This window comes from Salmo salar, chromosome 21 (assembly GCF_965601325.2).
Source record: "Salmo salar chromosome 21, fSalSal1, whole genome shotgun sequence".
Lineage (NCBI taxonomy): Eukaryota > Metazoa > Chordata > Actinopteri > Salmoniformes > Salmonidae > Salmo > Salmo salar.
Window position 1 is genome coordinate 50287780 of NC_138311.1, and position 14647 is coordinate 50302426.

Genomic DNA, 14647 nt, shown 5'->3' on the forward strand with positions numbered 1-14647 from the left:
GACCTCCACCTGCTCTTAAATGCAAGTAAAACGAAATGCATGCTATTCAATCGATCGCTGCCCACACCTGCCCGCCCGTCCAGCATCACTACTCTGGACGGCTCTGACTTAGAATACGTGGACAACTACAAATACCTGGGTGTCTGGTTAGACTGTAAACTCTCCTTCCAGACTAGCATTAAGCAACTCCAATCCAAAATTAAATCTAGAATCGGCTTCCTATATCGCAACAAAGCATCCTTCACTCATGCTGCCAAACATACCCTCGTAAAACTGACCATCCTACTGATCCTCGACTTCGGTGATATCTTCTATAAAATAGCCTCCAACACTCTACTCAACAAACTGGATGCAGTCTACCACAGTTCCATCCGTTTTGTCACCAAAGCCCCATACACTACCCACCATTGCGACCTGTACGCTCTCGTTGGTTGGCCCTCGCTTCATACTCGTCGCCAAACCCACTGGCTACAGGTTATCTACAAGTCTCTGCTAGGTAAAGCCCCGCCTTATCTCAGCCCACTGCTCACCATAGCAGCTCCCACTCGTAGCACGCGCTCCAGCAGGTATATCTCACTGGTCACCCCCAAAGCCAATTCCCCCTTTGGTCGTCTTTCCTTCCAGTTCTCTGCTGCCAATGACTGGAACGAACTGGAAAAATCACTGAAGCTGGAGACTCATATCTCCCTCACTAACTTGTTAAGCATTAGCTATCAGAACAGCTTACAGATCATTGCACCTGTACATAGCCCATCTCTAAATAGCCCATCCAACTATCTCATCCCCATATTGTTATTTATTTCATTTTTTTGCTCCTTTGCACCCCAGTATCTCTACTTGCACATTCATCTTCTGCACATCTATCACTCCAGTGTTTATTTGCTAAATTGTAATTATTTCGCCACTGTGGCCTATTTATTACCTTACCTTCCTAATCTTACTTAATTTGCACACACTGTGTATAGACTTTTCTATTGTGTTATTGACTGTACGTTTGTTTATTCCATGTGTAACTCTATGTTGTTGTTTGTGTCACGCTGCTTTACTTCATCTTGGCCAGGTCGCAGTTGTAAATGAGAACTTGTTCTCAACTGGCCTACCTGGTTAAATAAAGGTGAAATAAAAAATAAATAAACATTACCGTCTCTGGTAAACACACACTATGTCAAATAAAATAAAGTCACATATACAGGATAGAGAAGATGTATCCGGTATAGTGAAATGTATACTTGCACCAGCAAAATCTTGCCAATTGGCTGGGTCAATATTGTCTAGATGCACGTTCATGAAATTCAACAGATGACCTGAATCAACCCTAGACACATCTGGCTAACTTGATTGGTCATGTAATCATCTGGTGAAGTGGAGTCTTTTGTTTAGACAAGAAGCTAGCTATCTAGCTAAACAGTTAACCTATTGGTGCTTTCAAGACAACTGGGAACTTGGAAATATAACATGATATCAGTGATCCTCAGTTCAGAAAGTTGAAGCTCTAGAAAGAGGCCGGAATTCCCAAGTTGGAATTCTGAGTTAGTTGACCGTTCAAACCAAATTTTTCCCAGTCTGAGCGCGTTTTTTTCAGAGTTCCCAGTTGTCTTGAAAGCATCGAAGTTGGAAGGCAGATATTTCCGTGTTCCCAGTTGTTTTGAACGTGGCAATAATCCCAACCCATTCTGATTGTCATAGCTAGCCATAATGCATGATTCTCCAGGAAGCTAAAGCTAAACAACTATGTTTAACATTAGACTATAACTAGCAATGCAAATTTACTTTTGAGATGATCTGCTACACAGATCATACATGTAACGTTTGCTAGCAAGTCAGCAATGAAAACGACTTTCTGACAAAATTAGAAATGTATACTATATGAAAATTTAGCTAGCTAGACTCTTACCCATAAACTGTACATGGATTCTTCTCCCTCTCTGTTCTTCTCCCTCTCTGTCATGGATGCCCTTAGTTTGACGATCTAATCCAGAGACAGGTGTTTTATACAACAGCCTTCTGTGTTCTCTTTTTAAACCCCTCTGCATATTTGCAATCAAACGCTATAATTTTTCTCCATCCCCTTAGCTATCATATTCTGCTTCCACCTGGCATCTCGTTCAACTTCTTCCATGACAAGAACACTGTTGATTGTCGTTCCTTTGCCATAATTGTCATCAGAAAACTCCACAATATCTGGTTCAATGAAAACGTTTTTACCTGAATCAGGGATTTCCTAATCGTCTGAATAATTTTTAGAATCAGAGGAGTCAACATGGCACAATCGTCTTCCAGATACTGGAGTGCAGTAGCAACACTTTTGCAGTTCTTCATGATATCTTTCAAAAAAGCAGAGGTAGGAAGGATTATCTACACATACTGAACAGCTCATGTTATAGACAGAAGCTATGCTACATGGCAGACCAATCGAAACTCATCTCTCGCCATGTCCAGCCCATCCAATTTCTCAGACAATCAAGGCGAGCGGGAAGGTTCCTGATATTTTCAATGGCGAAAGCAACTAAGCTGGTAATTTAACACATTTTTTGGTATTTACAGATAGCATACACCTTTGTTATTAAGGCACATGAAAGTTCACATGTTCCAGAAGGCATTTCTGCCAAAAAACACATTTTGATAAAAAATAAATGTTCATGTTCAAATGCCTCTCCTGTGAAGTAGTGACGTGCGACTTATGTATAGTTTCCTGAAATGAGTCACATATAGAGATTTGGTAACACTTTAAAATAACACCTTGTAATAAAGCATTTGTATCAGATTAGTAAATTGTTTATTCATAATTAATTTATCATTACTCCCACATCTGTAAATGTTAGTAAGCTAGTTATTCTCACATGTATTAATACGTGATAACTAGTAAGCTAGTTCTTCACACATTTATTAATGAATGGTAAACCATAAACTATTTACTAATCCACTATAAACGCTATATTACAATGTGTTATTATAAAGTGCTACCAATTAGGGTTACAGTATGAAGGTTGTAACATCTCGAAAGACAAACTATCTACTTTGATTAAACAACTTGGAAAGGCCTTATCCGAGGCCTGATTCAAGTAGTGAAATCAGTGCTGCATTTGTGAAACAAGCATTTAGCATGTAAGATGTGTCAATATTGATCCTGGATCATATTATATCCGTGTTGATCCTCGATCGTATTATATCTGTGTTGATCCTGGATCACACTATATCATTGTTGATCTTAGATTGTCATATCGGTGTTGATCCTGGATCAACATATATCAGTGTTGATCCATGGATTGTCAGTGGTGGAAAAAGTACCCAATTGTCATACTTGAGTAAAAGTAAAGATACCTTAATAGAAAAGGACTCAAGTAAAATTGATAGTCACCCAGTAAAATACTACTTGAGTAAAAGTCTAAATGTATTTGGTTTTAAATATACTTTAGTATCAAAAGTAAATGTAATTGCTAAAATATACTTATGTATCAAAAGTAAAAGTAAAATAATAAATAATTTCACGTTCCAGACGGCATGATTTCTTTGAAGTACAGATACCCCCCCAAAAAGTATTTTTACTTAAGTACTTTACACCACTGTGGATCGTCATATATCTGCGTTGATCCTGGATCATTGTTTAGCTGTGTTGATCCTGGATTATGCCATATGAAATCAGGATACGCCAACCCAGAGAAGCCATATAAAAAATTTGACAGTTCAGTTCTGTATTTGTGAAAGTTGCTTGTTATTTTTCTAAAACACTATAGCGAAGGGTATAGGATTTAGACTTGAGTGAGGTTAGGGGAGGTGTTGTCTGAAAACCTACCTCTTCATTAATATCTTGATTAAATCCCCTAGAGTCTATTGACACACCAGTGGGTCAATCTAAGAAACACAATACAAAAATCAGTCAAAATCCGTCAGTTTAAGCTAGAGATATATGGCGGCCTTCCGAATCTGCGGTGGAAGGTGGCCGATCTACAGCAGTGTTATGCAGACCATGAGGCATCCTGAAGATCTTCTCACAAAAACGACTGAAGTGTCCGAACGGTTTGGCCTACAAACTAATATAACCACTCTATGGCCGTTTTGCTCTACGAAACCCCACAAGCCCAACATCACTCGTCTGAAGTCGCTACCGTCGATGTGCCAACTTCTGTTTTTAGCTTTCAAACCTTTTAGGCTATAAGCTAATATGAAAATGGAAGATTCTCATGAACACCATGGCGTTCTCCATTTTGCTGTACTACCCCCACAAGTGTCACGGGACTCATTTGAAGGTAACCGTTACCAGTTAAAAAAATGAATGACAGTATGAAGGTAGTTTTGTGCCTACCCACAAAAAGTGTAAAAAAAAATATATATATATATATATATATATATATATATATATATATATATATATATATATATATATATATATATATATATATTTCCAAAGATTTGATTTAGGACAGAGATATAGGACAGACACTCATAGATATAGGACAGACACTTCAAAACCTTGTTCCTTATGATTTATTATTTGACTGTCTTTTTTTGCCATTTATTAATGTATCAGGTATGAAGACAAGACCCAGATGCAGACAACGTTGAATTAACAACGGTTTAATAATCCAACAGGGGCAGGCAAAAGACAGGTCAAGGCAGGCAGGGGTCAGTAAACCGGAGGTGGGGCAACGGTACTGGACGGCAGGCAGGCTCAGTGTCAGGGTAGGCAGAGGTCAATAATCCAGATGTGGGGCAAAGGTACATGTCAGCAGGCAGGCTCAGGGTCAGAGCAGGCAGAGTGGTCAGGCAGTCGGGCTCAGAGTCAGGACAGGCAGGGGTCAAAACCAGGAGGGCGAGAAAAAGACACTGGGAAAAGCAGGAGCTGAGACAAAAAATGCTGGTTGACTTGACAAACAAGACGAACTGGCAACAGAAGAACAGAGAACACAGGTATAAATACACAGGGGGGTGGCAACAATCACAAAAACAGATGAAACAGATTAGGGGCGCCACCTGGCGTCCTACCATGGAAAATACTTTGTTGACAGGGGTGCCGGCGGTAGAAGGCGACAATGAGGGCTTAATCCAGGATGTCTCTAGTGGGGACCCAGCACCTCTCCTCTGGGCTATAACTCTCCCAGTCAACCAGGTACTGGAAACCCCTTCCCCATGTAAGGGAAGCAGAAAAGTTCTCCATATGGCCCACCAGAGTACTTACTCCTACCGGTGAGCCAAGTCTCAAAATGACCAAAAGTCCCGTAATACAGACAACGCCTTGTGTTGATTCTGTGTTGCCGTTCCGCTGGCGACAGCCCAGCTCTGTCTTGTTGCATAGGCTCAGGAAACAGTGCCTCGTCCGTCTTCGGCGACTCTTGAGGAAGGTTGGGAACCCTCGGGTGCTCTCGCAACGGGACCGTCGGGGATTTCCGGGATGAGGTGGAAATCATTGGACATGCGAGCGAAATTGAATTTCCTCTCCGTCCGTTGTTCCCGCAATCGCCCATCGATGCGGATAGTCAAAGTGATGAGGGAGTCAAGATCCGTGGGTAACTCCCGAGCAGCAAGCTCGTCCTTAACTTTTTTAGGGTACGGGGCAGTATTCGGAATTTTGGATGAAAAGAGTGCCCAAAGTAAACTGCCAGCTACTCAGGCCCAAAAACTAGAAAATGCATATAATTAGTAGATATGGATAGAAAACACTCTGAAGTGTCTAAAACTGTTAGAATAATGCCTGTGAGTATAACAGAACTGATTTGGCAGGTGAAACCCCGAGCACAATCCATCCAGGGAAAATAATTTTTGAGCTCATTGTGTTTTCCACTCCCTTTCATTGGGAATCCTGATTTATAAGGGCCCTGGTTGTAGTTCCAATAGCTTCCACTTGATGTCAACAGTCTTTAGAAATTGGTTGATGTTTTTCTTTTGCTGAATGAAGAAGTACGGCTGTAAATTGTTCATGTCACTGTGAATGGCTGAAGTCTTTTATTGCGCGTACACAGGAGCGTGCTCCGTGGTATTTTTCTTCGGTATTGAAAACAGATTATCCTGTCTTAAATTTTATCGATTATTTACGTTTTAGGATACCTGAGGAAGGATTAGGAACGTTGTTTGAAATGTTTGGACCAAGTTTACAGGTAACTTATTAGATACTTTGTAGGCATGTTGGGCGAGTTGAAACCGGTGTATTTCTGAATCAAACGCGCCAAATAAATTGACATTTTTGGGACATAAAGAAGGACATTATCGAACAAAAGGACCATTTGTGATGTTTCTGGGACATTTTGGAGTGCCAACAGAAGAAGATCTTCAAAGGTAAGGCATATATTATATGGCTATTTCTGACTTTCGTGTCGCAACTCCCTGGTTGAAAATGATTTGTTATGCATTTGTGTGCTGGACGCTGTCATCAAATAATCGCATGGTTTGCTTTCGCCATAAAGCCTTTTTGAAATCTGACACCTTGGCTGGATTAACAACAAGTTATGTTTTGCACTTGTGATGCAATGAAAGTTTAATGTTTATCGTAATTTAATTTGAATTTGGCGCTCTGCCATTTCACCGGATGTTGGCCAGGTGGGACGCTACCGTCCCACATATCCATATTAACCTCTTACATCTAGACGTTCCGCTAGCGGAACACCTGCTCCAATATCCAATGATAGGCGTGGCACGAATTACAAATTCCTCAAAAATACAAAAACTTCAATTTTTCAAACATATGACTATTTCACAGCATTTTAAAGACAAGACTCTCCTTTATCTAACCACACTGTCCGATTTCAAAAAGGCTTTACAGCGAAAGCAAAACATTAGATTATGTCAGCAGAGTACCAAGACAGAAATAACCAGACACCCATTTTTCAAGCTAGCATATAATGTCACAAAAACCCAGAAGACAGCTAAATGCAGCACTAACCTTTGATGATCTTCATCAGATGACACACCTAGGACATTATGTTATACAATACATGCATGTTTTGTTCAATCAAGTTCATATTTATATCAAAAACCAGCTTTTTACATTAGCATGTGACGTTCAGAACTAGCATACCCCCCGCAAACTTCCGGGGAATTTGCTAACAATTTACTAAATTACTCACGATAAACGTTCACAAAAAGCATAACAATTATTTTAAGAATTATAGATACAGAACTCCTCTATGCACTCGATATGTCCGATTTTAAAATAGCTTTTTGGTGAAAGCACATTTTGCAATATTCTAAGTACATAGCCCGCCATCACGGGCTAGCTATTTAGACACCCGGCAAGTTTAGCACTCACCAATATCAGATTTACTATTATAAAAGTTTGATTACCTTTTGTTGTCTTCGTCAGAATGCACTCCCAGGACTGCTACTTCAATAACAAATGTTGGTTTGGTCCAAAATAATCCATCGTTATATCCGAATAGCGGCGTTTTGTTCGTGCGTCCCAGACACTATCCGAAATGGTAAATCAGGGTCGCGCGCATGGCGCAATTCGTGACAAAAAAATTCTAAATATTCCATTACCGTACTTCGAAGCATGTCAACCGCTGTTTAAAATCAATTTTTATGCAATTTATCTCGTAAAAAAGCGATAATATTCCGACCGGGAATCTCCTTTTCGGCAAACAGAGGAAAAATCACAAAGACGGGGGCAGCCAGGGCACGCGCCTAAGCCCACAGTCCCTTGATCGGCCACTAGAGAAAGGCGATAATGTGTTTCAGCCTGGGGCTGGGATGACGACATTCATGTTTTTCCCGGGCTCTGAGCGCCCATGGAAGACGTAGGAAGTGTCACGTTAGAGCAGAGATCCTTTGTAAAAGATAGAGATGGCAAAGAAGTTCAAGAAATGGTCAGACAGGCCACTTCCTGTAAAGGAATCTCTCAGGTTTTGACCTGCCATTTGAGTTCTGTTATACTCACAGACACCATTCAAACATTTTTAGAAACTTTGGAGTGTTTTCTATCCAACGCCAATAATTATATGCATATTCTAGTTACTGGGCAAGAGTAGTAACCAGATTAAATCGGGTACATTTTTTATCCAGCCGTGAAAATACTGCCCCCTAGCCATAACAGGTTAACCTCCTGTGAGATGTCGTGCAGGAACACGTCGAACAGTGCTTCCTGGTCCATGCACTCTCCGCTGCCAACGTGCGGAAATCCACCGCATAGTCGGCCACCCTGCGGGCGTCCTGCCGGAACTGGATAGCTTCCCGGCAGCTTCTCTCCCAGATAACGTGGGCGGCAGCCAGGCTCAGGAACAATCACAAAAACAGGTGAAACTGATCAGTGTGTGACAGAATGTGTTATTCAATGTGTTTCTATGGGCTACGGTAGTAAAAGCCAAATTCACAATATTATGAAATTGAATTGGAATTGTTTCTCTTCAAACAATCCCCACTCCCCCACCCGCACAAAGACTTAGATTTGTAATAATGAATGACACAACCCCCCCCCATCACTAATTTACTAAAATGTGTAACAGTGAGTTGACTCATGCTCTCGTGATGAGGTAGCCCTGCCTGGTACTTCTAAATCAGTGTCACCCTCAGTCCACGAGGGACTTTCCTCTTGGACTATTGATTAAGATGTTTGTTTTCCACTCAGGATACCACGGTTCAGATCCCACCTGTAACAGAGTCATGATTCTTGACCTGTGCAGGGAAGACTAGTTTAGGTGAGGGTTGTACTGAAGCCTAATGGAAGTTGTACTCACACAAATTACAATAGAGGTGTAGTCAGGTTCACTTTGAATGTTTATGCTGTATTGGGGCTTTATTAGGCCCCTGGAGTAAAGCATTTGTGTCTCGAACACCTTTAATTGGTAGAATTCCTTAGAGTTTTGTATGTCAGTCACATAGCACAGGTTGAGTTTTGCTGATGTAATATGAAATAACAATGTTCTAGATGAATGTGTGTGTGTGTGTGTGTGTGTGTGTGTTTATGTTTGTGTGTTCTTGTTTGATACCTTTAATTGTTAGAGTGATATTGTTCATTATTTCAGAGCCTTGTATGTTAGTGCTAACAGGTCCCTCTGGAATCTGAGGCAACAACAAACTATACAGAAAATATGATTGTGTCAGAATACTGCAGGATGATGCCTGATAAATATTGTGTGTCCCAATGATGTAACTGTCTCCCTCAACTTGAATAATTATTTCATAATTCAGGACATTTTTACAAGTCTGTGTAATGTTCCTATGGTATGCCATTAGTGCATACAGCATAAAGTTATGCCATATTACAAAGTGCCCGACTGTCAACTTTCTTATGCACTGGCAAAATGCCATATGCCATGATGTGTTCTGTAGTTTAGCAAGGCCATCCTTACAAATATTATTTTGTTGTCTTGACTATTGGAAGTCTAACGAACTTCAGTATGAGATTTTGCGTTTGAATGGCAGGGCTGGCTTCTAACGCTAGCATGTTGCTCTACGTTTTTCAAAAACACAACCTCTGTTTGGAGCTCCATCTAAATATTTGATTGCTTTGATAAGTGGTAACGTGTCACCAGTTCCAAGCACCTTTATAGAACCTAAGGAAAAGGTTATTCATTGAGCTATAAAGGTTCAATTAGAACCTTGCGTTCATGGTTCTTTATCCCTTTAACTGTCTCTTCTTGAGAAACATGTTGAAAAACATTTTTTATCTTATATTCCTATCACTAACAACTCAAATAGGAATTTCAAATCGTTTTTTTCTTCAACTTGATGTTTATTTTGGAAATATCCAAACACTACCAGGCAGTTGAGAAGCCAAAAGAGGGTCATACCAGCAATACCATGTTAGAATGGCAAATTTGCCTAGCATTTTTACTAATCTCAACAATAATACAAACATTCATTTAGGTCTGCTTCAATGGCTTACATACAGTAAGTAGGAAAGCATTGTTATGATGAAGTAGGCCAACCCTTTATCCTCCAGAACATGTCTGACTGGTTGACGGTGAGAGCAAGAGCCAAAAGTCTCTCCCAGACAGCTTCTGTTCTCTACCAGGACAAGAGGGAGGTTAACCAGAAAGAACCACAGTGCCTGGGTACTGCCAGCATGTTCCTGACCAGTGAACTTGACCACAAACAAGCCAATTACAGCTCTCCTCGTGGCAAGCAGCAACAATCAAACCATAAAAAGCCCAAGTTTAAATTCTAAAGTCCTTCCTGTGAATGGGAAGAACACTTCCTAGGCTTCCCTGTGGCTCAGTTGGTAGAGCATGGTGTTAGCAATGCCAGCATGGTGTTTGCAACGCCAGGGTTGTGGGTTCGATTCCCACGGGGGGCCAGTACGAAAAGAAAAAAAAAATGTATGAAATGTATGCATTCACTACTGTAAGTTGCTCTGGATAAGAGTGTCTGCTAAATGACTAAAATGTAAAAATGTAAATGTAGGCTCATGTCCTGAGTTCAAACAGCTCTCGGGGGAGAAGGTCAGGGATTGGATTTCAGTTAAAGGCTGCTGCTGGAGGTGGGGGCGAAACACTCCCCAAAAGAAATGCACCCTAAAAAAGACAAGCAACACCGGCAAGGAGTTACACCTCATAGTTCCACATGGGGTCATACCACAGGAGTGTCCTTATGAGTCCACCCAAACCACTCACCACGAGAGATGTTGAGTGGTCAGAGTTGTCTTACATCATGGTGAGGAGGCAATGGAGACATACCGTTCTTGATGATTGCTCTGAAAGTTCCATCAGTCTTCCTGCTGCTGCCTATTGCCTTGGGTTAAAGGGTGAACCATAGGTACTGAGCCTTTGCATTATATGTCACACTATAATACAAGCAAGCAGATATTCTGTCATTCATCATATCCCCTGAAGTAGACAGTGGCACCGGTATCAAGTCCACAATGCTTTCACAGCGGACAGTCTCTGGTTCGCCGAGCACACCTCCCCGTTTGACATGCTTCAGAGTAGGTACACACACCTGAAGGAATTGCTGCTGCCACAGATCCACAGGGCACAGCCTCTATTAGGGTCTGACCTTCCACCCCTGTTGGTCTCCATCAAGCCAGTCAGTACTGGCCCTCTGTGAGGCCATGTCGCTGTCCGCTGCTTGATTGGGCTGTGCAGGTCACACCCTAGTGTTCAACTGCTCCTGTCAGCACAATGGTCAGATCTTGAATAAATGCCTACTACAAGGACCAACCCATGGCCCTTTCCTGCTCTGCATGCTCCTCCGGTTTAAACACCACACAGTGGCATTAGGCGGCGATATCAAAGGCATTCTTCACCAGGTGCACCTTCTCCCCTCCGACAAGGCACTCCTCAGGTTCGTTTGGACTGAAAAGCAGAGCCGAGGACCTATGCACGGCGTGTCCTACCCTTCGGAACAATGTGTAGTCCCTGCTGCGCCATCTACGCCCTCTAGAAATATTCTCGGGACCACCATGATGGCAATACGGATGTTCAGGAGTCAGTTTAGCACGCCTTCTATGTTGACAACGGTCTCACAAGTCTACCCACGGGGACCGAAGCAAAGTTGTTGGTGGACAGGCTGCGCTGCTGCCTCTTTTCCGGGGGGTACGAGGTTAGTCAATGGGCCAATAACATGCCCTCTGTGGAACACCTTCCTCCAGAAGGGAGGTCAAAGAGCAGTGAGCTATGGCTCTCCCAGACCACCATCGATCCACAATAACTAATTACGGACCTGAGCTTTTAGCCAGACACCCTCGGCTACGAACAACAACCTGTCCAGAGAGAAACCTTGAGGATAATGTACAGAGTGCTGGCCAGCCAATATGATGCCTTAGGCTACATCCTCCCTTTCATGACCCAGCTAAAGGTTCTTGTACAGAAACTCGGGATTAGTAGGAGGGGCTGTGATGACCACGTACTACCTGATGGGCAGATGGAAGACATGTGCAAGTCTGTTCTCAGACCTCTCCACCATAACCATGCCCAGATGCTATGTGCCCCCAAGGGCAGACAACCAGATGGCAGAAAGGGTCCTGCACACTTTCTGTGCCTCATCAGAGCGAGCCAATTTGGCCGTAGCTTATCTCTGTACCCAGGACTCCCAAGGCCACAACTGTCTCCAAACAGAGTCATCTCACTCTCTCACCTGAGTTCATCCTGGCTCCTGATGAAGAGGACCCGATAAGGCACCTTCCTGCAGTGTGTAAGCCAACTCCACCTTATCCTCCAGTGACAGGGGGATCAGATCCTCATAGTGTTCCTACAGATGGCAACCCTACCTCTGTAAGGAATGATGCTGGAGAAGAGAAGCAGGTACACGGAGTTGAAATTTAATTTGTAACTGACATGCAACAGGACAGGAATAGCGTCAGAACTGGGTAACAAAAAGACAGACGACAATCAATGCAGCAGCGGGGAACAGAGCCCAAAAAAGTCAAAAAAATCGCTGATTGGCGTGACGAGGGAAGGCAGGTGTATTGCATTTTCTAAAAGTGTGTACACCATAAACTTATGCTATCTCAATAACTTCCCTACTGTAAACTTTCCTACACACTGGCCAGCTGACATGTGGTGTGCCATCATGTGTCCTGAGGTTGTGGATTATTTTCCAAACTGAGCACTGACATCACCCAAACCAGTTAGTCTGCACAGTTATCCTATTTCCCATGTAAAATAGCCTTTCAGTGACCAAAACATCAACCATATTATATTTTCCCCATTAAAATGCTCAGTTGAGAAAATGTACCTTTTTTCTCATCTCTAACTGTCAGTAAGGCTGAAAGACAGGAGTCAACAGCAACATCCTATCCTGTCATACATTACATCATGTTTTCACAAATGATTTGTTTATCCAACCATTTGTTCATTTGTGTCTTCACTTATGTGTGTTTTGTTGTTGTTGTTGGTGGTGTGTGTGTGTGTGTGTGTGTGTGTGTGTGTGTGTGTGTGTGTGTGTGTGTGTGTGTGTGTGTGTGTGTGTGTGTGTGTGTGTGTGTGTGTGTGTGTGTGTGTGTGTGTGTGTGTGTGTGTGTGTGTGTGTGTGTGCAGAGACACTACAGGGAGGAGAGTATCTGTTTGTCACTATGGGATAAATAGAGAGGCAGAGCTCAGAGGTTGTCAGAAGGCGGACCTGACAGGATCACACACAAGACCAAGCAGGAGCAGAACCTCAGCATTTTGACCCTTTATTACAAATGGAGAATCATGAAGACGTTCAATACTGTTTTCAAGACAGAAACTCTTCTTGCAGAAAGGCTTTGCCATCAACATCTATCAACACAGCACTGTACATCTTCTTCTCATTGTTTTCAGCAGTTACAGTATTTTTGAACATACTGGTGATCATCTCCATCTCTCACTTCAAGCAGCTCCACACTCCAACCAACCTGCTCATCCTCTCTCTGGCTGTGTCAGATTTCTTGGTGGGACTGATTGTGATACCAGTAACGACTGTAGCAATAATGGAATCATGCTGGGGTTTTGGGAAATATTTCTGTGCTTTTCATTTCTATATGGCTTTTTTATGTACTTCTTTATCTCTGGGCAATTTGGTCTTGATATCTATTGATCGCTATGTTGCTGTGTGTGATCCCTTATTATACCACTCTAAATCAACAATAACAAGAATGATGTGTTGTATATCCATTACCTGGTGTTGTTGTATTATTTACCAGGCTGTTGTTATAAAAACATGTATAAATGTACAGGTACCCAGTAGGTGTTTGAAAGAATGTTTTACTGTAGAAGGGTCAATCTGGGGTAATATCGTTGATATTGTAATTACAATGGTTGTCCCGTGCTCTATTATTATAACACTTTATTTGAAAATCTTTGTGGTGGCCAGATCACAGGCCAGAAAGGTGTTTTCAAAAGAGGCTGCCAGTGTGTCTGGTGTTAAAACTGTACAGGCAAATAAGTCTGAGACAAAAGCAGCAAAAACTCTAGCTATTGTTGTTTTCAACTATCTCATTTGTTGGATTCCATCTCTATTTATTTTATTTTTTGTACACATTTTTATTGACAATTTATTATCATTGTTCATCAGTTTTCTGCCACTTGTTAATTCCTTAATTAATCCAATAATTTATGCTTTCTTTTATCCATGGTTCAAAGTGACAGCTAAACAAATTTTAACTCTGAAGTTAAGGCGTTCATAGTTCCTATGTTTTTATTCCTAAATTTGACAAACATAGGTTAGATATACTAATGTTATTCAATTGTTGTAATTGCTTCTTTCATGTAACAATACACTGACATTACATATCTCAGTGTTCTCGTCATAGATACATGTGGTGTTGATACAGAATGATTTAGCTGGATTGGAATGGAATGACTTGGAGAAAGCATAAGCTTGTTTTATAAGAATTTGTTCTTCACTGACTTGCCTAGTTCAGTAAAGGTGAAATTATGTTTTTTTTACAACATTTATAAAAGACATTGAAGTAATTGTGGGTTGTATATTACAAATACCAAAGTCTGTGGTTGTTCCATGTTATTTAATGGTAAATAGTATGGAAGTATTCTAAAAGTACATTTTGAGGAAGTCATGAATCATATCGTATGCTGTTTAACATCTCCCTCTAGTGGCTCAATTGGGACACAATACCTTCAACAAGGGTAGTAAAAATGTAAATGTACAACATGCTTGATATTAGATAAAGTCCAAGTCTAACTCAATGGTGTATTGTGGAAGTAGTTGATGATAAAATGTAAGATTAAGCAAATATGGGTAACACTTTATAATAGTGTTTAGTAATAAACCATTTGTAATGCATTTACAGTTTACTGTT

The 14647-nt window shown here is 41.4% G+C and overlaps 1 protein-coding gene and 1 non-coding gene across 2 annotated transcripts; both read left to right on the forward strand.

The window, feature by feature from the left end:
* Positions 1 to 9874: 9874 nt before the first annotated feature.
* Positions 9875 to 14014, forward strand: LOC123729531 (trace amine-associated receptor 13c-like). Its single transcript, XM_045704402.2, has 2 exons — positions 9875 to 9983; positions 13170 to 14014. The coding sequence occupies exons 1-2, from the start codon at positions 9875 to 9877 to the stop codon at positions 14012 to 14014; spliced, it is 954 nt and encodes a 317-aa protein (XP_045560358.2).
* trnaa-agc (transfer RNA alanine (anticodon AGC)) lies at positions 10131 to 10225 on the forward strand. The gene is made up of 2 exons: positions 10131 to 10169; positions 10190 to 10225. It is a non-coding gene; the product is annotated as a tRNA-Ala (tRNA).
* Positions 14015 to 14647: the final 633 nt, after the last annotated feature.